The sequence below is a fragment of the Cucurbita pepo genome, chromosome 9 (assembly GCF_057944985.1).
Source record: "Cucurbita pepo subsp. pepo isolate OVF chromosome 9, ASM5794498v1, whole genome shotgun sequence".
Taxonomy (NCBI): domain Eukaryota; kingdom Viridiplantae; phylum Streptophyta; class Magnoliopsida; order Cucurbitales; family Cucurbitaceae; genus Cucurbita; species Cucurbita pepo.
The window spans coordinates 13,080,469-13,107,571 of record NC_141806.1 but is presented as its reverse complement, the minus strand read 5'-3'; the positions used below and the strand labels follow the sequence as shown (position 1 = coordinate 13,107,571).

Genomic DNA, 27,103 nt, shown 5'->3' with positions numbered 1-27,103 from the left:
AAATAATTAAAAATATTTTTGAAGTTTTTTTTTTTTTTTTAAATTAAAAACATTAATAAATTTTTTAAACACTCAAAGGTTATTTTTAAACTATTTTAAAAAATTAAAGATTATTTTTTAAGACAAATTATTAATGGTAACCCGTTATTTTTAGTTTTGGTATTTTTAGTTTTGGTATTTTGTTAAATGTTTAAGGGTATTGTTGAAATTTTTGAACGTTTAAGGATGTTTTTTTAGACAATCTGTAAAATTTAAAGTATTTTTATTAATTTAGTCGAAATTGTTAAATTAAAATGGATATAGTAAAATAATAATTATTATATAAAATTTATAATATAATTTAAAAACGGTAAGGATATGAATTAATATATCATAATTTAGCTCTAGATTATATTCCTTAATATCTAAATGTATAATAAATGTTTGGATTTAAAAAATGATAATAAACAGAAAAAAAAAATGTTTAATTGAAATTCCTGTCTAAATCACGTGACAATGACTATTTATTAAGATATTTATTTATTTTGTCCCTTTCATATAATAAAATTAATGTACGGAATTATGTACCATATACTATAAATTATATATATATTAATTAATTTTTTAAATTTGTATTTATTCGATTCATAAATTTTAATAAATGACCTCATTAAACTTTTAATTTTTTTTATTTAATTCACATATTTTAAAAAATATTTAAAATTTCAATTTTGTTTGATAAATTCATAATTATTTGGTGTTAACAGTCTTATTTTTTTATTTGAGTTTTATTAAAAATTATTAATAAATTATGATATTTTTTTAAAACGTTGAATCAATTAATTATATATAAATTTGAAAATTATAAAACATATTAAACAACCATATAAATTTATTTAGGTATTTTAAAATTTTAGAGATGTATTAGACACAAATAAATAAACGAACTAATATTAATTTAATATTATTTCAAAATTAAGAATTGAATAGACATAAATAATTTTATAATTTAATTAAAAAAAAAAAAAAGAGAACGGTAATAACCCTAACCCGTATGTATAAGATGTCATTTTTTTTATTTTCCCTTCAAACGCATTCCCTTAAGGTTTTAAAATGGTATTAGATCCCGACAATGAGCGGTGTGCTTGCAAGGATGCTGGCCTCAAGTGGTGGATTGTGAAATTCCATCTCAGTTATAGCAGAGAACGAAACATTATTTATAAGAGTGAAAACTTCTTACTAGCATACGCGTTTTAAAATTATGAGGTCGACGGTGATACATACTAGAAAAAATATAGACAATATCTATTAGCTGTGTGTTTGGACCGTTCAAGAATAATTGTTTAGATATTTAACCGTTCATGACAACGGGACAATAAAGACAAAAGTTATTATTATTACTTTTTATTTTTTATTTTTTATTTTTTTCTAAGACAAGATAAAGACGAGTTATTATTATTATTATTTATTTATTTTTGTTTGTAATTGTCAAAAAATTCGATTATTATATAAAATAGAAAAAAAAGAAAAAAAAAAGTCGAGGCTTCGAGCGTGGGAGGATAAAGTACAAAGGCGCACACTGTCGTGAACTCAGACCAGACCTTCTTGATTTGCAGACGAATTCAAATCTCACAGTCCATTGTTGCTTTGGGATCTGCATGGTGAGTTCTTGAAACGATGTTTTTTTGTTTTCCGGCACGGTGCTCACGAGTGAAAATGTTAGCTCGATCTTTCTCGAAGCAAACTAATTATGCGTTCTCTTATTCTGATTTGTGATTCGATTTATGATGTCCGGTTCTTTAATCTGACATGCGATTCGATATTAGATATTGATATTTGATACATTTCTTGGGTAAATTCAGCTGGTTGATAGCTAGAGTTGAAGAATCGAGTCTATTTTATGTGCATTCCAGGCGGTAAAGGAGACGCCTGATGCTATGCAAACTAAGCTAGCGTTGGCAAACTTCGGTACTATCGTATTAGCCTACTGAATTGGGTTTCTGTTCAAGTTTTTCCTGATTCGTTATATAACTGAAGGCTTGTTAGGTCTAATAATCTCTCGTTTTTCCGTATGTTACTGTTCTGGTCTTCTAAAGATTCGAATGGGCGTTATGAAATGTTGGGCTTTTCTTTCATGCATATTGGTGATCATTTACAGATTGTAATTTATTACGGAGAAGAATCTTGTTGCCAGAGTTCTCCTATATGAATAAATTTCTTGGAGATAAATATACATTCCATCGAGGTGCAGACTGCACGATGAAATGGAACCTCATTCAGTAGCTAAAATATAGATTTCTCCCAAAATTGGGAGTTTCGGAGTTCAGTTATACCCTGAAAAGCACCTTATTAGCCTTGTTTGTGCTTACTGAACACTTTGGTTTTCTATTATGTGTCTGCACTATTTAAACTGCGGAGCCATGAGCTCGATCCCTCTCAAGTTTCAGAACAAAACTCTTCATTTCATTCACCAAAGCCCCAGCAGCCCTAGTGTTTTGGATGCTAGAGAAAGTTAACTATGTTCCTGAACGTTCCTCTAGCATTCTCCAGCCATTGCTCGTATACTATTGCAGTGCACCGACTATCACAACCATCATTGCCCAATGGAAACTAAGTTACTGACATATATATGATATGAAGATAGATTTCTTTATCTTCACTATGTTATATTAGATATTGTATATATGTGCCATCATATACACATGCATTGTTGGTTATGTTCTTTCTGTATTTTATATTTATTTGTAACCAGAATTGTTCTTTCAATAAAGCTGTGTAAATCTAGGGCATGGCCTCCTGGAATGAATCGAGGAAGCTGAATTTTCATCTCCTCTATGCTGTCTGAAAGTTGATTATTCCACCATACGTTTTTATGACTTTTGAATACATGAACCTCAGGTTTTCAGTTGAGGGCTGAGCCTTCCATTGTTGGGCAATCTTACCATCTGCAAGATGATCAACTGAACCTGAAGATATCTGTTACTTCAAGTGCATGCTTTTGCTGATACTGCAGTCTCTCTTATTCATGGGATTTTCAGTCGAGTTTGTGCCCATCAGGTATACCTAGATGGAAAGAAATGTGAAAAGAGGTACCATAGATCAACATAGCAATTATGAACAAGTTCGACATACTAATTTGGAAGCAAGAAATCAGGGACTTGGGTCGACAATTCAAAGATCTTTCCACGATCCATCAAGCAACATCAGCTCCAACATTCGACCCCCTGAATATAATATGCCAGTTGGAGCTAGTCCTGTCCACAACTACTCCATTCAAACTGGCGAGGAATTTGCACTTGAATTTATGCGGGAAAGGGTGAATGCCAAGCATCAATTTATTCCCACCAATAGTCCTGACCCAGGTGTTACAACTGGGTACATGGATTTAAAAGGCATTGTAGGACTTCCCCATCCAAGTTCCGAGAGTGGATCTAGCATTCCCATGCTCAACCCTGTAGAAAAAGATCATGTTCAACATTTTGAAAGAGGGGGCTTTTCACATGAAGAAAAGAGTATATATAATTCAAGGAGGTTTGTCCCAAGAGCCTCATCAAGAAATGATGTCATTCCACTTCATGGTTCTACATCTTCAGGAGCATCTGATAGCTCATCAAGAAAGGTGAAATTCATGTGCAGTTTTGGTGGTAAAGTCATGCCTCGCCCTAGTGATGGAAAACTTAGGTATGTTGGAGGGGAAACACGTATTATCCGTATAACCAAGGATATTTCTTGGTTGAATCTGCTGCAGAAAACATCAACAATTTACGATCAAGTTCATACTATTAAATATCAGTTACCTGGTGAGGATCTTGATGCATTGGTTTCTGTATCTTGTGATGAGGACTTGCAAAACATGATGGAGGAATGTAATGTAACAGAATATGGGGGCTCAACAAAGCCAAGAATGTTCTTGTTTTCTATTTCTGATTTAGAGGATGCTCAAATTGGTGTCAGAAGTGCAGAGGGTGATACAGAGTTTGAATATGTAGTAGCTGTAAATGGTATGGACCTCAGTTCAAGAAGGAACTCCACGCCCTTGGCCAATACTTCAGGAAACAATTTAGATGAGTTGCTTGCCCTTAACGTTGGATCAGAGAGTGGTCAAGTTGCTCCAGAATTGTCTGACAACATCAAATCATCTCTGACCATTTCTGCACCTTCATTTTCTCCGTCCTCTCAAACCAGTTGGACCAATTCATCTAGTGGTTTCAAGCCCAATTTGCAGCAATTGTCAGGACAAAAGTTGCAGCAAGGTGATTTTGGGCCTCCCCAACTCTCTTCTTTCCGCCCCATGCAAAGTTTATCTGAAAATGTTGGAAAGACTTCAATTCCTTCATCCATTCAGGCACAACGTGAGTACGTTCTTATTAACAATGCAGCACCTGTAGAGAATATATCTTCAATTCCCAGCAAAGGACATGTGAATCAACAGGGTGGCTTGGCTACAGACAATCCGGTCAGTGGTTTTCACACACAAGATTCAGATGCATCGTTAAAGGAGGGTAAAATTACAGAGATTCCAACTTTGAAGCTGAATGAACCTGATAAAATTCAATCATTGGAAAAGGAGGCATCATTTAAGGATGCACAAATTAAAAGGCAAGGCTCTCTCCATAAGATCGATGAAACTAATGAAAGCGAAAATTTTGAACATGAATACTTGGTTTCATCAAACCTAAATGATGCTTCTGTTTTGAGCTATAACTCAAAAGGAGTGCAGGTAATTAATTTAGACACAGATGTAGGATCGAGTTTCCCGCTTTCAAAAAGCAACAAGAAGCATCAAGATCCTGCTCAAGAATCAGTACCCCTAGAAGTGAGTAATGAAGGAAACAATAGAACTGAAGGTGATAAATTTTCATCTGATGGACTTCCAACTTCTGGTTTTGGTGCCTCTGAGGCTGATGAAACAGGGTTTAGCTACCATGAACCCGTTTTACCTCCACGTGTATTTCATTCTGAAAGGATTCCAAGGGAGCAGGCTGAATTGAACCGTTTATCCAAATCTGATGATTCCTTTGGCTCTCAGTTTCTTAGAACTCAGGATAACTCCAATTTTTCTCAGACAATTATTGAATCAGCTGAAACATTGCTGGATGGGAATGCGACTCTGAAGCCTGAGCAATCTGTTTCATCTTCAAATGTTCCACGTGGAAATAGTCATGCTGTAGAAGATGGATTGGAGGCATTTGAAAAGTACAAAACATTAGCAGATACCAGTAATAAAATGATGAATATTTCAGGTGAGCATGATGGGGCTGAGGTCAGTGATATGTCCAATATTAGAAGTCCTTCTGCCAATAGGAAGGAAGCAGGAGGTTTGGCTCATCTTAGGGCAAGTGAAGAAGTTTCTGACAAGTGTAAGGAGGAATCTCTTATGGGACCCCTGGAGTCAGGCTGGATTGACGGAAGTACACATAAGAACCAAGGAAATGAAACTCAAGAGCAAACAGAGCCTTCATCATTGGCAGAGAACCCTGGTAAAACTGTTACCGAAGTAGAATCTGGAGTTGGTATTAACACTCCAGAGCATGGGGACATTCTTATTGATATTAATGACCGCTTTCCACGTGATTTCCTTTCTGATATATTCTCAAAGGCCAGAAACTTTGAAAGCATTTCTGGCATCAATCCATTGCATGCTAATGGGGCTGGCTTGAGCTTGAACGTGGAGAATCATGAGCCTAAGCGTTGGTCATACTTTAGAAACTTGGCTCAGGAGGAGTTTGTTGGAAGGGATGCTTCTCTTATGGATGATGACCACCTGGGCTTCTCTTCCTCACTTGCAAATTCAGATGTAGGTGCGATTTATCACAGAGATTCTCAAATCAATTTTGGTGACAACATTCAGCAGGAATCCTGTCTGCTCACTGGACCCAGCTCTACAAATCCATATACAGATTATGTTTCTTCAAAGCCTAAGGGCGATGACAGCATACAGTTGGATGATCCTAGCGCTAAAGCCCAACACACTAAAGGCCAACATGCTGAGAATGTGGTTTTTGCCAATTGCATTCTTTCCATTATAATTTGTACCTCCAGCTTATCGCTTTCCTCTCACTGCATGTTCCAATTTATCTTCTTGTTTTAGGATGCAAAATTGGATATCCAAGATATTGGTGTACCTCTGGCTGATATTTATCTTGAAGAATTTGATATCAGTACGTTGCAGGTATGAATCTCACAGCCTATTCCCTTATAACATGCAACTAATTAAAAGTTGAACATTCCTTTTCTTTTGCACTTTGGTAACATTTCATTAGATTATTTGTTATAAATGTTAATTCTTGTTTGATACTGTGAAGTTAAGGCTTTGAACAGGCGTGACTTGACTTTACTCTCTCTGTATTTGAAAAGTCTACTTGCACAATAAATATTATGCTATTTTCACCTGTATTTATCTAAACGATGATTGTCAGCTCTGATTTTTCCAAAGAGTTCAGATATTTCTTTGTGTGTTGCTCTGTTCTTTAGTATGAATAAAGCGATGCAGCATTCCCTACTTACTGTTTCCGAAAAAAAAAAAAAAACAAAATCTTATTCACGAGTTTTTGAGGTTCTGCAGTAGCCCTATTCACTGTCATTGCTTCCATTATTCTTTGAGAAGCTCCCTAGTTGTAATCCTCTGCCACAAGGACATGTAGAAGCTAAGAAATTGAGCTCCTGAGCAACTGGATCATGTAGAGTCAATATTATTCTATAAAGAATTATTTTTGTACATTTTGAGAGGGAGAAACAAAATATTTTTTAATTGGAAAAGTCTGATTCAAGTATAGAATTTATGAGAGAGATTGCATTTTCAATTGTTGACATTCTCTTATACTTCCCTTGCTGACCTTGTTATCGTGTTATTAATTATTTTCTTGGATATAAACTGGTTTGGTATTATATTTGGGTCGCAGTTGACAGCTAATGTACTATTGATCTTGGGGGAACATATAGGATTTAAGGTTTTACTTTCGCTCCATTAATTTGTTGACTGTCTTTTGGATGGCTTGGCAGATAATTAACAATGAAGACCTTGAAGAGCAACGAGAACTGGGTTCTGGCACATTTGGTACAGTTTATCATGGGAAGTGGCGAGGATCAGATGTAGCAATTAAACGGATAAAAAAAAGTTGTTTCACCTGTAGGTCATCAGAGCAAGAAAGATTGGTGAGTTAAATTCCATTCGATTGATCTCCTAGAGGTTATTAGCTTTTTCTAGTAGTGAGTTGGACACTGGTTTGATGGTGTTATATTGCCTGAAAAGTGGGATGGGAAACCAAAGGTTACAAATTTTCATTATCAACTGTAGAACCAAAAAACAATTCCCCCCACCGGCATTCCGACAAACTTAACTTTTAGAGGAGCTGGTTATAAGTGTTGGTGTAGTATCAGCAATCCTACTTCTAACAAATAGGAATCGTTTCTTAAGCAGCAATTGACAGTCTTCTGTTTTATTTAGTTGGCTTATTTTTAAACAAATAGGAATCAATTTTTTGTTTTTTGGTCATGATTCTCTAATTTCACATATTGAATTTGTAACTTTCAGACTGCAGAGTTTTGGCGTGAAGCTGAGATTCTTTCAAAGCTTCATCATCCAAATGTGGTGGCCTTTTATGGTGTGGTGCAGGATGGGCCAGGTGGGACTTTGGCCACAGTGACTGAATTCATGGTCAATGGCTCCTTACGGAATGTTTTACTTAGCAAAGACCGGTAATCTCTTTGTTTCAAGTTATTTTGCATACACTTGAATTGTTCGAGAACTATGTTCGTTCTTAGTCTTTACATTTGATGCAAGTGTTCCAGGTACCTGGATCGACGCAAGAGGCTTATTATTGCAATGGATGCAGCATTTGGAATGGAATATCTGCATTCAAAGAATATTGTGCACTTTGATTTAAAATGCGACAACTTGCTTGTCAACTTGAAAGACCCTTTACGGCCAATTTGCAAGGTACTTGATACACAACTATACTTGATGAGAATTTATATGTTGGCGGTGGATTTATGAGTATTTCACCTGCATTGTTTACTTTTCTCTTTGTTTTGTTATAAAGGTTGGAGATTTTGGCTTGTCAAAAATAAAAAGAAACACATTAGTTACTGGCGGTGTCCGAGGGACCCTTCCATGGATGGCTCCTGAACTACTTAACGGTAGCAGCAGCAAGGTTTCTGAAAAGGTAATATATCGAGACTCATTTCTATTGTCAGAATAAGCAATAGGACAATAAACATGTATTGCTGTTGGTTTTAATTTTTTTACTTCTGCTTGGCAGGTTGACGTATTCTCATTTGGCATTGTACTATGGGAGATCCTCACTGGCGAGGAGCCATATGCAAATATGCACTATGGAGCAATCATAGGTGTGGAAGCTAAAAGGGGAAAAAATACTGTTTTTATGTTTCCTTGGTATTCATTTAACTCATAAATTCTTCTCTGGGTAGTAAGGTTAGTCAATGATGGTAAGGGACCCCCTCACATGGTTAGTTTATGCAACTGAAAAAGCTTGCAGGATCGCATAATATGCATAGAAATGATTACTGAAAATTTGCTCTGAATTGCTTCATTTCTTGTTGCTCTGGGAATTGCTTCATACTACTTTGTTTTACATACTGCATTAAGTTCTAGAAGGATTTGTTTTTGAATCATATAATTGTTATTCTATTTATTTTCAACTCAAATGGGTTAAATCTGAATTTGATGATTTCTTTCTCCACTCAGGAGGCATAGTGAACAACACATTGAGACCACCGGTACCAAACTTCTGTGACCCCGACTGGAGATTGCTGATGGAACAGTGTTGGTCGCCTGACCCGGTAGCCCGGCCATCTTTCACAGACATAGCAAGGCGATTGCGTGTGATGTCTGCGGCTACCCAGACAAAAGCACCACATGGTCATCAACCACAGAATCAGGCACCCAAGTAAATTTCCTTGACAATTTTACCCTACTTTGTTTTGCTTCCTGAGTTAGCAGGGTAAGAAGAGTCGTTTACCTGGATGTAGTCAGTTACTTAAGTATAAGGCGAGTGGTATTACATAGCAATATATGAATAAGGGGCTGCCTCTGGATAGACGGAATTGTAGGTTGGTTTAAGATATCATCATCAATAGCGAGATTGTGGGCTGTGCGATACCTGAGGATTTGATTTATATGTTAAGTCAATTTATTTATGACCACAGTGAATATATACAAAAAGAAAACATTGGTTGGTTACCAGCCATTTGAAGTGCCTATTGAGATTTTGTTTGTATGTTTCTTAAGATTAACTTCTGGTAGATTTTAATTGTCCAGACTAGTTTCATGGTAAAGTTGATTGCTGTGAACAATTTATAAAACCACTAGATAAGTAACCTTGTTGGACACTTTGAATTATACATAGAATGCTTGCCCATAGGCCCAATCTCTGTAACCGTCCAAGCCCACCGAGGGTAAATATTATCATCTTTGGACTTTCTTTTTTGGGTTTTTTCCTCAGGGTCTTTGAACGCGTTTGCTAGGAAGAAGTTTCCACACCCTTATAAAGAATGCTTCGTTTCTCTTTCCAATCAATGTGAAAGGTTTATTCATTCCTTAGATGAGCAACTTAAATTACTATAGGTGGAAGGTCATACATTTCTTAGATGAGCAACTTATGGTGGAAGCATTAGAAGGGTCTATTCATTATGACCTTCCACTAACACACCCTTAGAAAGGTCTATTCATTCCTTAGATGGCCTTCCACTCTAGCAACTTAAAAGGTCTATTCATTCCTTAGATGAGCAACTTAAATTACGATGGTTTGGTTCCACACCCTTATAAGTTGCTCAATCGAGTCTGTCAGTGGAGGGTCTATTCATTCCTTAGATGAGTAACTTAAAGTACATATGTAAAATTGGCATTCTGTAATAGCTTCATTTTGCTGATTAACTATGCTAGACACATCCAAATCCGATTATCGACATCCATCAAGGACCCCAGTCGAACAAAACAAGAAGAGGCTATCAAAGAGTTTCTTCTCAAAATCACCATCTTTCTTATGGTTTTTGTAACCCTATCCAGCTACACAGCGAAACATGCTGAAATTCTTAGTTCGATTCGTTTAACCAGAAACCTCTCTTCATCTCGAGTCGTGAAAAATGTTATTGCTATAACCAACATTATAAGGACAAAAAGGTTTAATTTTTATAATAGTGGATACTAAATTAAAACTTTCTTTCAAACTATAAATACTAACTTTATAACTCTGAACCATATTTTAGGTTAGTCTTGTTGACCAATAAAAAGTTGCAAACGTTTTTAATTTGTCAAAAATTTAACTCAACTCAACCGAAAAACAATCTAACTCTCATCCCAACCCTAACTCAACTCAACCGAAAAATAATCTAACTCTCATCCCAACCTTTTTGGTTTGGATTGTATAGTCTAAGTTGTTCGGGTATGAACGCCTCTAATTTTAACCTTTAAAATTATATGAACTATATGAATTAATTTTATAATTTAACCAAAAATTAGAGTATTAAGTTGTGAAAATCTAACGAACAAATAGAAAATCAAGTTCAACTTTTGTAGTTTATCCTAATTTTATTTTGATTTTATTTTTTAAATTGAAAGAATTTGTGTTCCATGTCAGTTCTAAGCTTATCCATCTTCGCCCATTTTTCTTCCAATCAAATCCTTCTTCTCCTTCCTCTCCCCCTGTAGATTTCTACCTGAAAAACGCCATGGATGTAGCCCCAGAAGAGCTTCAATTCTTAACCATTCCAGAGATTCTCAGAGAATCCATTCTCATCCCTAAGCTCTCTCCCAAGACCTTCTACCTCATCACTCTCACCCTCATCTTCCCCCTTTCCTTCGCCATTCTCGCCCACTCCCTCTTCACCCACCCCCTTCTCCTCCACATCCAAAACCCTTCCGCCGATCCCCTTCAAACCCGCCATAGATGGGCCAAGCTCCTCTCCTTTCAATTCTCCTACCTTATTTTCCTCTTCGCTTTCTCCCTTCTCTCCACTGCCGCCGTCGTCTTCACCGTCGCCTCTCTCTACACTTCCAAATCCGTCTCCTATTCCGCCACTCTCTCCGCCATTCCCAAAGTCTTCAAACGCCTCTTCATCACTTTCATCTGGGTTTCTCTCCTCATGATTCTCTATAACTCCATTTTCTTCGCCTTCTTGCTACTCCTCCTCCTCGCAATCGATACCCACAATTACCTTTTGTTCTTCTTCTGCATTTTCGTTATCGTCATCCTGTTTCTTGTTGTTCATGTTTACATCACCGCCTTGTGGCATTTGGCCAGCGTTGTGTCTGTGCTTGAACCGATTTATGGATTTGCCGCCATGAAAAAGAGCTATGAATTGCTCAAGGGGAAAACCCGATTGGCGGCGGTGCTTGTTTTTGCTTATTTTGCGATTTGTGCTACAATTAGTGTCATATTTGGGGCTGTGGTGGTGCGTAATAGGGTTGGATATGGGGTTTTTGTGAGGATTATTGTTGGTGGGTTTTTGGTTGGCGTTTTGGTGATTGTAAACTTGGTGGGATTGCTGGTTCAGAGTGTTTTTTACTATGTCTGCAAGAGCGTCCACCATCAGGGCATTGATATGCTTGATTTGGTTGATCATTTGGGTGGATATCTTGGTGAGTATGTGCCTCTTAAAAGTAGCATTCAAATGGAAAATTTAGATGCATGAGGTAGGGGAAGGGAAAGGAAAGGAAAGGAAAACTCAATTTGTTTTCTAATGGTTTAGGGGATATGAACGAGCTGTTGTACAAAGAAGAACATTTAAACCTTTTTGTTCTGAATCTTGTACATAGTCAAGATCAGTCATGTCTGTATATCTGATTGGTGGTGAGGTTTTACTGTAATGTTCTATTGATTGTCATATGTTGATGGAGAAGTTCTGTTGTTTTTGTTATTGTGTCTCAAGTAGGATTTTGATGATTGCAACATTGCCTCGCTCGCGTGTGAGTATCGACCTTACTTGAATAGGATCTGTTCTATAGATTGTTTACCCGTGTCGAGAGCCCTGGAAGTTCATTGGGTGATGTGTTAGGAACCACGAACCTCTGCAATGGTATGATATTGTCCACTTTGTATATAAGCTCTCATGACTCATACCAATGGAGATGTATTCCTTATAAACCCATAATCGGACTCCCTCCCAACAATCCTTTCCTCGAACAAAGTATACAATAGAGCTCCCCTGAGGCCGAAGGCCTATGGAGCCTCGAACAACCTTCCTTTAATTGAGGCTTGACTCCATTCTTTAGAGCTCTCGAATAAAGTACACCATTTGTTCGACACTGGAGTCACTTTTGACTACATTTTCGAGGGTCACAACTTTTTTGTTTGACATTTGAGAATCCTATTGACGTGATTGAGTTAAGGGCATGACTCTGGTACCATGACCCTCCACAATGGTATGATATTGTCCACTTTGAGTACAAACTCTTATGACTTTATTTTTTATTTTCCTAAATGCCTCATTTTTACTTATAAACTTATGATCATTCTCTTAATTAGCAAACGTGGGACTCCCTCCTAACAATCCTCGACCAGATGCTTTTTCACTAACTCTGCTCTGTTATGTTTGGTGTTGATACCGTAGAATGAATGTCATCAAAGCTTGATGAAACCCCGAAGTTTTTTAAGCTTCTTCTTCTTATCTGATATAGAGTTTGTTCCAAGCACACAAAACACTTGCATTTCTTCTGACTATCCTTTATGTTGGCTGATATTCTTAGGTTTGTTTACTCTTTCATTGTGAAGAAATTGGAGTAGCGAATAAGATTTGGCGTAGGTTGAGTAATGAGTTATCTATGCATTTAAATGAGATGGGCTTTTGAGATTTCCCTCTTCATAGCTCGAATGGACCTTGTTTGTCCCGGTTGATGACTTTCTAGACTCACAGTGTGTAACAGCCCAAGTCTACTGTTAGTCGATATTTTTTGCTTTGACCCATTACATATCGTCGTCAGCCACACAGTTTTAAAACACGTCTGCTAGTGAGAGACTTTCACTTCTTTATAAGGAATGGGGCGGATGTTGTTTGGCTTTGATACCATGTGTAACAGTCCAAGCCCACTGCTAGTAGATATCGTCTGCTTTGACCCATTACGTATCGTCGTCAGCCGCACGGTTTTAAAATGCGTATGCGAGGGAGGGTTCTATACCTTTATAAGGAATGATCATTTCTCTCTCCAACCAATGTGGGATCTCACATCGTGAATCCACAACTTCTCTCTTTTCTCTTCCTCACATGACCTTATTTCTACTTCCCGAACACTCCTTAGTAGTAAGATATCTCTCTGAATGAGAGCCATAGAAGTTTTAGGTGGAAATATAAGGCATACTCACTTTAATGTCACAAACCCATGTTCAAACGATATGAAATTTATTAGTGTTTCACTTTAATGTCACAAACCCATACTCATTTGATGGATATTGGTGGTAAGTCCCACGAAGTGGGAATTTTTTAAAAACATTAATTGCCTCGATTTTTCTTTATTGAAACACTAGTAGGTTAGGCAAAGAAAATGACTAATTTTCAATTTTATTTATCGGCATTTTTTAAAAATATTTAATATATTTAATTAAGCTAATTTTTAATTTTTATATGATCATAAATTTTTAATTTAATATCTATATGCTATTTAAAATTTAAAAGATATTAAATAAGTCAATTATTTATTATTCACACCATTAATAAAATAATACAATTTTTTTTAATTTTCAAATTTTGGCTTGAAATTTAAAATCATGATTGAAGAAAAAATATATTTTTGTTTTTAAAATCTAAATGTATAAATATTACAAGCAAATAATTTATTAAAGATGAAATAAAAAGAAATAATTATTATAACCAATTAATATTTTTTAAATTTTTTTAAAATATTAAAAAGAAATTTAAATTTTAAAATAAGTAATTCTAAAAATAGTTGTAATTTACTAAACTTAATTTTAATTTTAAAAAATAAAAAGTATTTGAACGTGGAAGAAAGCAAAAGAACCAAAGTTGAGTTTGGTTGTTGCTTTGTACGGTTGTGGAGCGTCGTGGCAGTGCTGGGACCACCACTGTTGACATGTCATTTATTGTCCGTCCTTGACTGCCTTATGGCTTATTCATCATTATCACTCACCCTAAAATATGCTGTCCACGTGTACTTCACCTTTTTTTCCTTTTCTTTTCAAATATTTATTAAATATTACTTTATTTTACCTTTTTGTTAATTTTTCAAAATTTGCCAATTTGACCAACTTGATCGACCGGAAAATAAGATTAGTCTCACGGTTTAAAAATTCAGTGTCCTCGTTGGCACACCGCCACCGGATGTCTGACTCTGATACCATTTGTAATAGTCCAAACCCATTGTTAGCCGATACTATCCATTTTAGTCTGTTAGTCTCAAAGTCTTAAACTGCGTTTGCTAGAGAGATGTTTCAACGCATTTGTAAAGAATACTTTGTTCTCCTCTCCAACCGACGTGAGATCTCACACTAAAAATATTTTACATTTGTAAATGATGGATGACTTGTGAAAATTTGATATTTGAATTTTATGAGATTTTAGTTATTAACGTAACATATATTTATATAAATATAATATTTTTAAAATTAATCAACAAATATTACGCTATTTTAAATTACATTATTTTTTTTAGTTAAAATAAAAAATTAGTCTTCTAATTAAGATAAAATTATAAATTAATCTCTACAATTTTAAAAATTAGAATTTTGTTATTATAATTTATACTTTTTTAATTACTAATTTTGTTTGAAAAAAAATTATAAAAGAATTTCAGTCGAGCTCATTGGTATTTTTTATTATTTTGATCTTGATTTAAAAATAAAATAAAAATACATTTTGTCCTATATATATATATATATGTATACTTATTTATTAATGATTTTAAAAATAAACCTACGAATATTTGTATAATTTAATAAAAAAATAACTTCATAATTATTTTTTAAAAGAGTTTTAGTTTAGAAACATTTTATATAATTTTATTTTAAAAAATAATAATATGTCTTACGTATTGGTAAGACATTATTTTATGTCCATTTGATAAAGTTATGATTAAACTATTATTCTTTACAAATATACATATAATAAAATAAAAAATAAGGAATCATACTAATAGTTAGACTTTTATTAATTTTAATATTGAGCCATTCAAAATAAATATCTTAATTAGTTAAATTATGTTAAAAAAAAGATAATAATTTTATTTTAAAATATTATATAATTAAAAATATTTATAATGAAAATTCGGGATATTTTTTGAAAACCGACCGACATGACAAACTTAGTGGAAAACGAGAAAGAGAGTGAGAGAATAATTTTGTCATTCTCGTGTATATTATTTTTTATTAGAAAAAAAAATGTCTTTACATAAAAACTTTAATTGGAAATTAACTATTCTGAAAATTATCGTAAGAATTTCATGTAATTAATGAAATTGATAGGATTGAGGAAGCATGTGAGATCTCATGTTAGTTGGAGGATATTCCTTATAAAGACGTGAAAATCTCTCTCTAGTAGACGTGTTTTAAAACTGTGAGGTTGAAAGTGATACTTAACGAGCCAAAACAGACAATATCTATTAACCGTGAGCTTGGGCTGTTACAAATGATATCGAAGACAGACATCAAACGATATACCAGCAAGAACGTTGAGACTCAAAAGGGTGGGTGGATTGTGAGATTGGAAATCCCTCTCTAGTAGACACGTTTTAAAATCATGAGGCTGTTGACGTTAACGGATTAAAACAACAATATCTACAAGTAATGGACTTAAACTATTACAGAGTCATCTTTGTTATTGCCCGCCGAATTTCTCGATCAAAACATTGAAAAGTAAGTGTGAAAATTTGAAAAAAAAAGGTTAGTTTGATTTTCCAATAGTACAAAAATAAATAAATAAATAATAATAATTCTTGGTTGAATTAAAAAAAGATAAAAAAAAATTAAATAATGAGAAACGTTATTCATATTTTTGCAATTATTTCCGACAAATTACAAAGTATTTTGGTAATTTAGTGTCCCAAAAGACAAAAAAGTCCTCCATTTCACATTAATTAATTTCCACCAATTATTTATATCTAATATTAAAAAATAATTTTGGTCTAAAAAAAAAGAAAAAGTTGCAATCAGGGCATTAATGTCATTAACCAGTCGTCACATAAAAAATGTCCAACAAAATGGATATCTATATACAATTTAGACACGAAACGGTCGTTATTATGCAACGTGTTAAATAAATTTTATTACATTAAATTTAAAATATATGATCGTTACCTAATTATTTTGAGCTGCTTCTAACAATAAAAAAATTATCTCACACAAATCGACAAAAAAAAAAAAAAAAAAAAAAACATCTTGTTAGTATATGTAGTAACGTAAAAAAATTAGAAATTATTAGTACTTTATTTCAAAAATACCCTTGAATTTTTATGATGTTTTAAAAATATCTTTTTAAATAGTTCAAAAATACTATTACGATTAGTACTATGTTTAAAAAATACTCATAAATTTAAAAGCAGAATTAACACCCCTTATATTTATAAAAAAATAAAATTAAAATTCTTACCTTATATACTATTTCCAAATTTTTTAATATTACTTATAAAATTTAATGAACAGTTGTGTTATTTTGAAGTTTTAAAATGTTTTTAAATTTTAAAAAAATTTAAAGATATTAATAAAAGTATTTATCATTTTCATAAAAAAATATTAATTTTTTTACGAAAGTTTAAGGATATTATTAAAATTTTGTATTTTTTAAATAAAATACAAATTATTTTTGTTAATTACCAATATCAATATTCTAACAGTATAGTTATTTCAAAACGACAACACTCCTCCAGTTTCAAGTGGTCGTTTCATTAAAAATAAATAAATAAATAAAACGGAAATTAGTATTAAAGTAATCAACAACAAATAATGATTAATTAAATTAATAATTGAGATCAATAGTAAGTGGCTAAAAACAAAAGTGGGCAACTGATCCACGCAATTAACAAAGTCAACATATCACACACGTGCACATCACACGTATTTAATTCCCCTAATGATTGCCAACATGTGGCCACTTTTTATTTTATTTTATTTTATTTTTAAATTTGTAACGTCCTAGGTTTAACATCATGTAACATGATCGTGTTACTTACTTAATCTTAAAATTTGTGTACTTTTTTTAATCATCATATTATTAGGATTTGTGAGATCCCCACATCGAGTAAGGGCATAGAAGCCTCTCCCTAACAGAAACATTATAAAACCGTGAGACTGACAACGATATATAATAGTTCGAAGAGAATAATATCGGTTAACAATAGACTTGGACGGCTAGAAATGGTATTAGAGTCAGACACCAAGCGGTGTGCCAATGAGGACGTTGGTTCAAAAGAGAGATGGATTGTGAGATCTCACATCGGTTGGAAACAGAGAATGAAGTATTACTTATAAGGGTATAAAAACCTCTCCCGAATATACATATTTTAAAACCGTGAGACTGACGACGATACTTAACGGGACGAAGTAATCAACTTGAGTTGTTACTGTATATTCTTTTTATGTTAAAAAATAATTAACCCTTGCCTAACAATAAACAATGATTAGTGGAGATTGCAAATGTTTATGATTGGAGATCTAAGATCTAATCTTCTCGCATTTTCATGTTATTTTTGTAATTATATTATTTTATATAAAATAATTTTTAAATAGTTACAAACAGTATCAGAGAACAATATCTGCTAGCGGAGGGCTTGAACTGTTACAAATAGTATCAGAGCTAGTCACGGGACGATGTGGTGCACTGGTCGGAGTAGGACTAGACCCTCTCCATAGTAGACATGTTATAAAATCATGAAGTGGATGATGATACGTAACATGCCAAAACAAACAATATCTACTAGCAGTGGGCTTGAGTTGTTCAAAATGGTATCAAAGCTAGACACCGAGCGATGCTAGCAAGGATGAAACATTTCTTATAAGAGTGTGAAAACCTCTCTGTGTTTTAAGAATCGTGAGGCTGATAGCGATACGAACGGGCCAAAGTGAACAATATCTCGATTCATTCATATATTTTCTCTTTTACTGATTATCACAAACAACTTCCTAAATTAAAAAAAAAAAATTAAAAAATTAAAAAATTAAATTTTAAAAAGTTATTAAACTCATTAATTTCTATATACCAACCTAACATATAGTTTAGTTGATAAAAAATATGTTTAAAGTCAGATTAATTCCGACCTCATATTATTATATTAGTTAAACATTGATTAGTATTTAGTGTAATTTATTTTGAGAGATCATTTACTTTATGAATTGGGTTAGAAGAAGACCAAATCGGCCCGAGCTAACGACTTCACAAGTTGGAAGCATGCACAGTGTCACAATTGTGCTCTGTCAGGCCTCATAAGCCCTCAAGTTAGTCAGTCAATTGAAACTTAGGTCATCGTTGGTACGAGTAGTGTATGCTCAAGCCTTCGACTCCGTTCTTGAGAAAAAGTTAAAAAAACGGGGACAAAGAAAGTTTTAGATAACGTTTGGAAATCATTTAAGAAAGCAGAATTTGTGGCTAGTAACCAAGTAAGCAATAACGGCAAGTTTGATAAAGTATATCTTGGGTAGGAAGAATTAACCACGGATCACACCCCTTCGAATTGTAATAATAGAAATAATAAGTAACATGAAAGCAAGTAAAAAGAGTTTAGAACGAGCATGCAGCCATAGACAACTACTCTGGACAAGCTGGACCATGACATCCAATGTAACTGCCCAGGCCTACAACTAGCTTATATTGTCTTTTTTGGACTTTCCCTTTTTAGATTTCTCTCAAGGTTTTTTAACACGCAGTTTTCTGGAGGTTTCCACACCCTAACCGATGTGAAATCTCACAGTCCATACCCTTTTGGGGTCCAGCATCATCGTTGACATTTGTTTCTCTCTCCAATCGAGATGAGATCTCACAATTCACCCCCTTTGAGGCCCAGCGTCCTCGTTGGCATTCATTGCTCTCTTCAATCAATGTGGGATCTCACAATCCACCCTCTTTTAGGGCTCAACATCCTCGCTAGCACACCTCCCTGGTGTCCATCCCCATTCGGGGCTCAACGTCCTCGTTAGCACACCGCCCAGTGTCTGGCTCACTCAGTGTGAGATTGTGAGAGGTTAGTGGAGACAATTTCGAGAAAGAGTTGTTTTAAGAAAACAAAAAACTATTTTATTATATTTATTTATTTTATTTGGGCTATTACATCGGACATGCTGCCACTCAGACAAACATGATCATACCACATAACACACACCCATAAATGAAACTAGGCTCCTCGACCCAGCTCACGTAGAGATCAAAGCAAGGGTTGACCGTATTCGCCCAATTTCACATTTTCCTAGAGTCTAAACCCTAAACTCAATTACTTTTAGTTCGAATCTTCATCGCTCGGTTCGCTCAGTTGGTCTTAATTTTGTCCTCTTATCTTGGATTTATCTTTCAACCCTAAAATTGTCCATAACGAATTCAATTCATAACTTTTGTCTTTTATATTTACTCGTTCACTTTATATCACATGATGTGATTTTTTTTCTTTAAAAAAAAAAACATAATTGATGGTAATTATTTTAGCAACTACATGAATCCAAAACTAAATTTTATTTTAAGATAATAAAAAATTTGATAATTATTGGGTTTGTCAATAATAGAGTATGTGTATATATATATATAAAAGATTGTTTTCCATAATTGAATTGAATTATTTTTCATAATAGTATAATTATAAAAGATATTCTCAGCATCATTCTTATTAAAACAAAAGTACTATCAAATTTATTTATTTATTTTCCGTAATTGAATTGGATTCTTGAGTTCATTTATTTTTTTTAATTTTTGAAAAAAAACTATAATTGATCCAACTTTAATGTAGCTAGTTACTAATTTGGAGGAAGTTTTAATTGAAGTAATCATAAGCCATGGAATCAAATCCTCAGCGACAGACTCGATCAGTAGGAGCCTCCACCAATGCCAAACTAGCCATCGACAAGAGCCATAAATTGCTACCCAACATCGATTTGACAAGCATTTTTGTTTGTTCTTCCAATTTCCTCACAAACCCATCTTCAAAATCTTGGTTCGGAGCTGAAATCTGTTGCTGATTCCCAGAAGAATCAAGTGATTCTGAGTCGAGGACGAGGAGAACGAACAAACACCTTCCTGCTTTCTTTCTTTCACTCTCCGATTTCCCGATTGGGTGTGGAAATAATTGCAGAAATGGGTGTTTGATCTTCACTCAACAAAGATCCAAACGAGCTTGTGAAAGCGAGGACTAAAACGATTCAGCTATAGCACGCCTTCCTCTTCTGCACTGTGAAAGGACATGGGCCTGGCTCTACTCTGTGTATTGTTTGTTGGGTCTGTGAGAATTCTGCTAGTTTTTGATTTTGTGGTTTAAAAGAAACCGACCCCACTTGTGAATTTGCTGTCAAAGCGATAAGTACGAATTATTGTCTGTTTTGTGTTTTCTTTTTCTTCATTAATTGTTTTCTTTGGGCACAAGAGCCATGGATGGGGATGGGGAAGGTTGTGGGGGATATGAAAACCTCTGATTGTTATTTGGTTTCTATTGCCTTATTTTGCTCTATCTGGTGTAGGTTGTGTTCATCTATCCAAGTATATTTTGATGTTCTTGTTAAACTTCTTGGATTGCTCTGTTCATCGATGCTCCAAGCTGGGGTTTCTGTGATTTGAAATTGTAATCATTGCCTCTTGGGGAATCGGCCAATACCCACCTCGTTTCTCTTGGTGTTGAATAAGATTTCAAGTAAAGATCAGGCATCCTTGTTAACTAAGATGAGTTCGAGAGGGGAAAGCGATGGGGAGTCTGAAATGAAGGGAAGCATGTGGGTTTTGGACCAGAAACTCGATCAACCAATGGATGAAGAAGCTGGGAGGCTTAACAATATGTACAAAGAAAAGGTACCCACTGAAGCATCCATTGATCCTTGCTGAATTATATATGTTCTTAACCTCTCTCAGCTGTGAGGTCATTACTGGATCTTAGATATCCAAAACTGCAACTCCCAGCTAGTTAATATCCATTTTAGAAGTTAAATTGCTGAGTTCTTGGAGATAATGAGTATGTAGTGGTAATGAATATGCATGTTTTTAGTGGGTGGGTAGGGAATTATAGGTGGTATTAACTCATCTGATAAGATCTTATATTTTCCAGAAATTCTCGGTATTGTTGCTTCTTCGACTTGCATATCAAAGCCTTGGAGTGGTTTATGGAGATTTGGGGACTTCTCCCCTCTACGTTTTTTACAATACATTTCCTCATGGAATTTCTGATCCGGAAGATGTAGTTGGAGCTCTTTCATTGATTATATACTCTCTCACTCTCATTCCTCTCATAAAATATGTATTTATCGTGTGTAAAGCCAATGACAATGGTCAAGGTAAGCTGTCCCAATTCCAAGCAATTTGTAACTGAGTTGACAACGTTTATGAGTGCTAAAAGAATCACATGATGTCCTGTTGTTTCCTATCCCCTTTTGTTTTCCTGTTTGTTGGAGAATATGTTCCTCAAACAAGGTGTCTTGTTTATGTGTAGGTGGAACATTTGCTCTCTACTCCTTGCTATGTCGTCATGCAAATGTAAAAACTATTCCGAACCAACATCGAAAGGATGAGGAGCTAACGACATATAGCCGCTCTAAGTTTCACGAGCAATCGTTTGCTGCTAAAACTAAAGGATGGCTTGAAAGGCAATCATCCAGGAAGAATGCGTTGCTCATTCTTGTTCTTGTTGGCACTTCTATGGTTGTTGGAGATGGAATTCTCACGCCTGCAATTTCGGGTATTATTTCTTTTCGAGTATTCACTCCCCAGCCCCGACTTAGGACATAATTCATAGCTATTACTTTATGTTGGCCTGTGGATGTCTTAAGCTCACAGATATGTATTACTCAGTAGAGTGCATAAACAGGAAGAAGCTAGGCTAAGAGATCTGATCATAAGGATCATTGCAAGTTTTTACATTTTCCCTTACTCGAATATCTTGTCATGTCATGCAGGATTTAGACTAGGGAGATGGTTAGATTCCTCGAACTTTCGATGTTCGATTTCAGAACATTAGCAGAAATGCATTAGATGAAAGTGATCAAATCCGTTCATAGTGTAACGATACATCTTAATCTTGTATGCATTACATAAAATGATTAGTTGTGAGATCCCACATCGGTTGAGGAGGAGAACAAAACATTTTTTATAAGGGTGTAGAAAGCTCTTCCAAACAGACACGTTTTAAAAATCTTGAGGGGAAGCCCGAAAGGCAAAGCCCAAAGAGGACACTATTTCATCTATTCTCGTCTTATCACCAGAAATTTCTCGTTAGTTGAATTATAAATATGTATTGAGTTGGAGGCCTGTTAATTAATCACTTCTTATTTCTATTCTCCGTGGAGTATGATATTTAATCACTTAGTCAGTATGTGTATGAATTCCTTGATTGGTTTGGATTCTATCTTGCTTCTGAAAATGAACAACTAACAATCTTTCTGTCATCAACAGTTTTATCTGCTGCGGGAGGGATCAAAGTAAACAAACCCCATGTGAGCAGTGGTATTGAGCTGATTCTGAAATTATCTTTGTTCTTAAATTGCTCGAGATCCCACATTAGTTGGAGAGAGGAACGAATCATTCCTTATAAGGGTGTGGAAGACTCTCCCTAACAGACGTGTTTTAAAATCGTGAGGCTGGCGGTGTACATAACAAGCCAAAACAGACAGTATCTACTAGCGATGGGCTTGAGTTGTTGCAAATGGTATCAGAGGCAGTCACCAGACAGTGTGCTAGCGAGGACGTTGGGCCCCCAATGGGGGTGGATTGTGAGATCCCACATTGGTTGCAGAGGGGAACGAAGCATTCCTTATAAGGGTGTGGAAACCTCTCCCTAGTAGACACGTTCTAAAACCGTGAGGCTGAGGGCGATACGTAACGGGTCAAAGCGGACAATATCTGCTAGTGGTGGGCTTAAGCTGTTGTAAATAGTATTAGAGCTAGTCACTGGACGGTGTGCCAGCGAGGACGCTGGCCTCCAAGGGGGGTGGATTGTGAGACCCCACATTGGTTGGAGATGGGTACGAAGCATTTCTTATAAGGGTGTGGAAGCCTCTCCCAAGCAGATGCGTTTTAAAATCGTGAGACTGATATCGATACGTAACGGACCAAAACGGACAATATCTGCTAGCGGTGGACTTGAGTTTGATGTTATTTTTTCTACCGAGGTCTGAAAATTTATCTCGTTCTCTGTGGTGCAGATGTAGTTGTGCTTGTTGCTGTTGCAATACTAGTAGGATTATTCAGCTTGCAACGCTATGGTACTGATAGAGTGGGTTGGCTCTTTGCCCCTGTTGTGCTACTTTGGTTTCTATTAATTGGTGGTATAGGCATGTTCAACATCTGGAAATATGATAGAACAATTCTAAGAGCCTTTTCACCTGTGTATATTTATCGCTATTTTAAAAGGCGAGGGATGGACGGTTGGACGTCCCTCGGAGGTGTTCTTCTGAGTATAACAGGTAAGTCTGCTATCACATTATGTGCACTTAGACATTCAACATTTGTTTATTTTCATTTCTAATGTTTAGTTGTAAATTCAGGCACAGAGGCTTTATTTGCGGATCTAGCTCATTTTCGTGTAGCTGCTATACAGATTGCTTTTACAGTATTTGTTTTTCCTTGCCTTCTCTTGGCATATTCTGGACAAGCTGCCTATCTTATGAGCAATATGGAGCATGTCAATGATGTCTTCTATCGTTCAATCCCAGGTCCTCTTTCTTTCTCATTGGTATCTAACGACACGTGCTTGTATGATACTCGTCGCGTTGCTTGAGAACTTGATCATTTTTTTAAAATGTGATAAAAACTTTTGTAAAATTGCTGTTTTCATAGGATTCTGGAAGTAATGATATGCTGATTCTCTGTTTGCAGAGTCCATATATTGGCCAGTGTTTCTTGTGGCAACTGCTGCTGCTATAGTTGCTAGTCAAGCTACTATATCTGCAACATTTTCAATAATCAAGCAGGCTCTTGCTCATGGCTGCTTTCCAAGGGTTAAAGTTGTTCATACCTCGAAGAACTTTCTTGGTCAGATATATGTTCCTGATATTAACTGGATCCTCATGGTTCTTTGCATTGCTGTGACAGCAGGATTTAAGAATCAAAGTCAAATTGGAAATGCTTATGGTAAGTGGTTCTCTGTTGTTATTGGTTCTGTTTTTTCATATCCTCTGTTGCAAATTTTTGGCGCAAATTCTGTTGTTTACGTTGACTTGCATATAAGAGAAATGATTGTAGCTAAATAGATGAGGCTTTCTGTAACGGCCCAAGTCCACTGCTAGCAGATATTGTTCTCGTTGGGCTTTCCCTTTTGAGCTTCCTCTCAAGGTTTTAAAATGAGTCTGCTAGGGAGAGGTTTCCACACCCTTGTAAAGAATGCTTCGTTCCCCTCTCCAACCGATGTGGGATCTTACAATCCACCCCCTTCGGAGTCCAGCATCCACGCTGACACTCGTTCTCCTCTCCAATCAATGTGAGATCTCACAATCTACCTCCCTTCGAGCTCAGCGTTCTTGCTGGCACACCGTTTGGTGTCTACCCTCTTTGGAGCTCAATATCCTCGCTGGCTCACTGTCCGATGTCCACCCCCCTTCGGGGCTTAGCATCCTTGCTGGCACACCGCATGATGTCCACCCCCTTTGGAGATTAGTGCCCTCGTTGGCACACCGCCTGGTGTCTACCCCCTTTGGAGATTAGCGCCCTCGTTGGCACACCGCCTGGTGTCCACCCCCTTTCGAGGCTCAGCGTCCTCGCTGGCAAACTGCCCGGTGTCCACCCCTTTTTGGGGCTCAGTGTCCTCGCTGGCACACCGCTTGGTGTCCACCCCTTTTCGGGGCTCAGCGTCCTCGCGGGCACACCGCCTGGTGTCCACCCCTTTTCGGGGCTCAGCGTCCTCGCTGGCACACCGCCCGATGTCCACCCCTTTTTGGGGCTCAGTGTTCTTGTGGGCACACCGCCTGATGTCCACCCCCTTTCGGGGATCAGAGTTCTCGCTGGCACATCGCCTGATGTCCATCCTTCTTCGGGGCTTAGCGTCCTCGCTGGTACACCGCCCGATGTCAACTCCCATCGAGACTCAATGTCCTCGCTGGCACACCACTTGGTGTCTACTCTTCTTCAGAGCTCAGCGTATTAAACATTTCACACGATAGTTTTTGAAGCACTAGAATCCGTTTTTCCTCTTAGGACCATCTACACAGCATTATGAACAGCTGAATAGAATGTCATTCATGCATTTAACTGGTTCTATTCGTGCGTAGAACTCCATTAAATCTTTCCATCTCTCTCTTTCTTTCAACAGGGACAGCAGTGGTGGTAGTCATGCTTGTGACCACACTGCTTATGATTCTAATCATGATCTTGGTATGGCGCTGTCATTGGGTCATCGCCCTGATCTTCACCGGTCTGTCGCTAATCGTGGAGTGCAGTTACTTTTCTGCTGTTCTCTTCAAGGTTGATCAAGGTGGCTGGGTACCCCTTGTGATTGCTGCAGCCTTTCTTATCATCATGTATGTGTGGCATTATGGTACTGTTAAACGATACGAATTCGAGCTGCACAGTAAAGTTTCAATGGCATGGGTTCTCGGTCTTGGTCCGAGTTTAGGATTAGTCCGTGTTCCTGGAATTGGACTTGTATATACCGAGCTAGCAAGCGGCGTACCTCACATATTTTCCCATTTCATTACAAATCTGCCCGCCATCCATTCTGTCGTCGTGTTTGTTTGCGTGAAATACCTTCCAGTCTACACCGTGCCAGAGGAAGAACGATTCCTGGTAAAGCGGATAGGACCAAAGAACTTCCACATGTTTCGTTGTGTCGCGAGATACGGTTATAAAGACCTCCACAAAAAGGATGATGACTTTGAGAAGAAGCTTTTTGATAGCATCTTCCTGTTTGTTAGACTTGAATCCATGATGGAAGGTTGTTCAGACTCTGATGAGTACAGTTTATATGGTCAGCAAACTGAGCATTCAAGGGATGGCCTGTTGATTGGCACCAATGGAAATGCAACTACATCCAATGGGGACATGACATTCTCATCGGTTGACTCGATCGTGCCTGTTCGATCTCCGGTGCGTTCGAATAACACGGTGAGATCATCTGGGCAGGCAAGCAACCATACGGATAGCGACGAGATTGAGTTCTTGATTAGGTGTAGAGATGCAGGGGTGGTGCATATATTGGGGAACACTGTAATTAGAGCAAGAAGGGAATCAAAATTCTACAAGAAGATAGCTGTGGATTATATATATGCATTTCTTAGAAAGATTTGCAGGGAGAACAGTGTGATTTTCAATGTTCCTCATGAGAGTTTATTAAACGTTGGCCAAATTTTCTATGTATAGTTCATTTAATTTAGTGATGGAATAGAGAGAGAATCAAATCTGTTTCTATATACTTTCAAAAGCTTTAATTTAGCATCATATTTATTTTTATGGATGACTTTGTTATATTTTACTTTGAAAACTTTAGCTTTTGGCATCATAAAACAAAAAGGAACTCTCAACGTTCAGTCGGGGCGGATTTGAATGTGTACATGAACCTCTAGTTGAGCTCGTATGTACACGAACTCTCGATTTTCTACACACGGTCTACGCATGTGCACATGAACCTCTAGCTGAGCTTGTATACGTACTTCTTGGACATGGCTTTTGACTAGCGTATACTTATTGTGAGATTCCACGTTGGTTGGAGAAGGAAACAAAGTATTCTTTATAAGGGTGCGGAAACCTGTAAGATCCCACAAAGTATTCTTTATAAGGGTGCGGAAACCTGTAAGATCCCACATTGGTTGGGAGGAGAACGAAACATCATTTATAAGGGTGTGGAAACCTTTCCCTAGCAGACGTGTTTTAAAAACTTTGAGGGGAAGCTCGAAAAGGAAAGCCCAATGAGGACAATATCTACTAGCGGTGGACTTGGGCCGTTACAAATGATATCAGAACTAGACACTGGGCGATGTGCCTGTAAGGAGGTTGTTCCCTGAAGGGGGTAGACACGAGGCAGTGTGCCGATAAGGATACTGGTTCCTGAAGGAGG

At 36.3% G+C, this 27,103-nt stretch overlaps 3 protein-coding genes across 8 annotated transcripts; all 3 read left to right on the top strand.

The window, feature by feature from the left end:
- The first annotated feature begins 1,496 nt into the window (after nucleotides 1–1,496).
- Nucleotides 1,497–9,201, top strand: LOC111802158 (RAF-like serine/threonine-protein kinase 24). 4 transcript variants are annotated; one of them, XM_087127163.1, is made up of 10 exons: nucleotides 1,497–1,640; nucleotides 1,842–1,947; nucleotides 2,878–5,977; nucleotides 6,071–6,151; nucleotides 6,982–7,134; nucleotides 7,514–7,677; nucleotides 7,771–7,918; nucleotides 8,022–8,144; nucleotides 8,241–8,328; nucleotides 8,687–9,201. In XM_087127163.1, exons 3-10 carry the CDS (start codon nucleotides 3,047–3,049, stop codon nucleotides 8,890–8,892), a joined length of 3,894 nt encoding a protein of 1,297 aa, XP_086983289.1. In that variant the 5' UTR covers nucleotides 1,497–1,640; nucleotides 1,842–1,947; nucleotides 2,878–3,046; the 3' UTR covers nucleotides 8,893–9,201. The 4 variants fall into 4 exon arrangements, 3 of the variants coding, with proteins under 3 accessions (XP_086983289.1, XP_086983290.1, XP_086983288.1); XM_087127164.1 differs by lacking the exon at nucleotides 1,842–1,947 and having other exon boundaries at nucleotides 2,878–5,974; XM_087127162.1 differs by lacking the exon at nucleotides 1,842–1,947.
- A 1,360-nt stretch (nucleotides 9,202–10,561) lies between these two features.
- Nucleotides 10,562–11,856, top strand: LOC111802546 (uncharacterized). The gene has a single exon (XM_023686952.2). The coding sequence runs from the start codon at nucleotides 10,669–10,671 to the stop codon at nucleotides 11,629–11,631; it is 963 nt and encodes a 320-aa protein (XP_023542720.2). The 5' UTR covers nucleotides 10,562–10,668; the 3' UTR covers nucleotides 11,632–11,856.
- Nucleotides 11,857–19,841: 7,985 nt separating this feature from the next.
- Nucleotides 19,842–26,499, top strand: LOC111802449 (potassium transporter 10). Of its 3 annotated transcripts, none has more exons than XM_023686823.2 (9): nucleotides 19,842–20,355; nucleotides 20,595–20,919; nucleotides 21,173–21,398; nucleotides 21,554–21,799; nucleotides 22,513–22,563; nucleotides 23,262–23,522; nucleotides 23,604–23,771; nucleotides 23,935–24,189; nucleotides 25,364–26,499. In XM_023686823.2, the coding sequence occupies exons 2-9, from the start codon at nucleotides 20,794–20,796 to the stop codon at nucleotides 26,407–26,409; spliced, it is 2,379 nt and encodes a 792-aa protein (XP_023542591.1). In that variant the 5' UTR covers nucleotides 19,842–20,355; nucleotides 20,595–20,793; the 3' UTR covers nucleotides 26,410–26,499. The 3 variants fall into 3 exon arrangements, with proteins under 3 accessions (XP_023542591.1, XP_023542590.1, XP_086983287.1); XM_023686822.2 differs by having other exon boundaries at nucleotides 19,842–20,437; XM_087127161.1 differs by lacking the exon at nucleotides 19,842–20,355 and having other exon boundaries at nucleotides 20,481–20,919.
- The last annotated feature ends 604 nt before the right edge of the window (nucleotides 26,500–27,103 follow it).

Excerpts from the sequence above, each read along its gene's own strand:
- LOC111802546 (XM_023686952.2), top strand. The coding sequence starts at position 10,669 with ATGGATGTAGCCCCAGAAGAGCTTCAATTCTTAACCATTCCAGAGATT.
- LOC111802158 (XM_087127162.1), top strand. The coding sequence starts at position 3,047 with ATGGAAAGAAATGTGAAAAGAGGTACCATAGATCAACATAGCAATTAT. Across the intron at positions 7,678-7,770 it reads GTTTTACTTAGCAAAGACCG|GTACCTGGATCGACGCAAGA; the intron begins GTAATCTCTTTG and ends CAAGTGTTCCAG. Across the intron at positions 8,145-8,240 it reads GCAGCAAGGTTTCTGAAAAG|GTTGACGTATTCTCATTTGG; the intron begins GTAATATATCGA and ends TCTGCTTGGCAG.
- LOC111802449 (XM_023686823.2), top strand. The coding sequence starts at position 20,794 with ATGAGTTCGAGAGGGGAAAGCGATGGGGAGTCTGAAATGAAGGGAAGC. Across the intron at positions 21,399-21,553 it reads AGCCAATGACAATGGTCAAG|GTGGAACATTTGCTCTCTAC; the intron begins GTAAGCTGTCCC and ends GTTTATGTGTAG. Across the intron at positions 24,190-25,363 it reads TCAAATTGGAAATGCTTATG|GGACAGCAGTGGTGGTAGTC; the intron begins GTAAGTGGTTCT and ends TTCTTTCAACAG.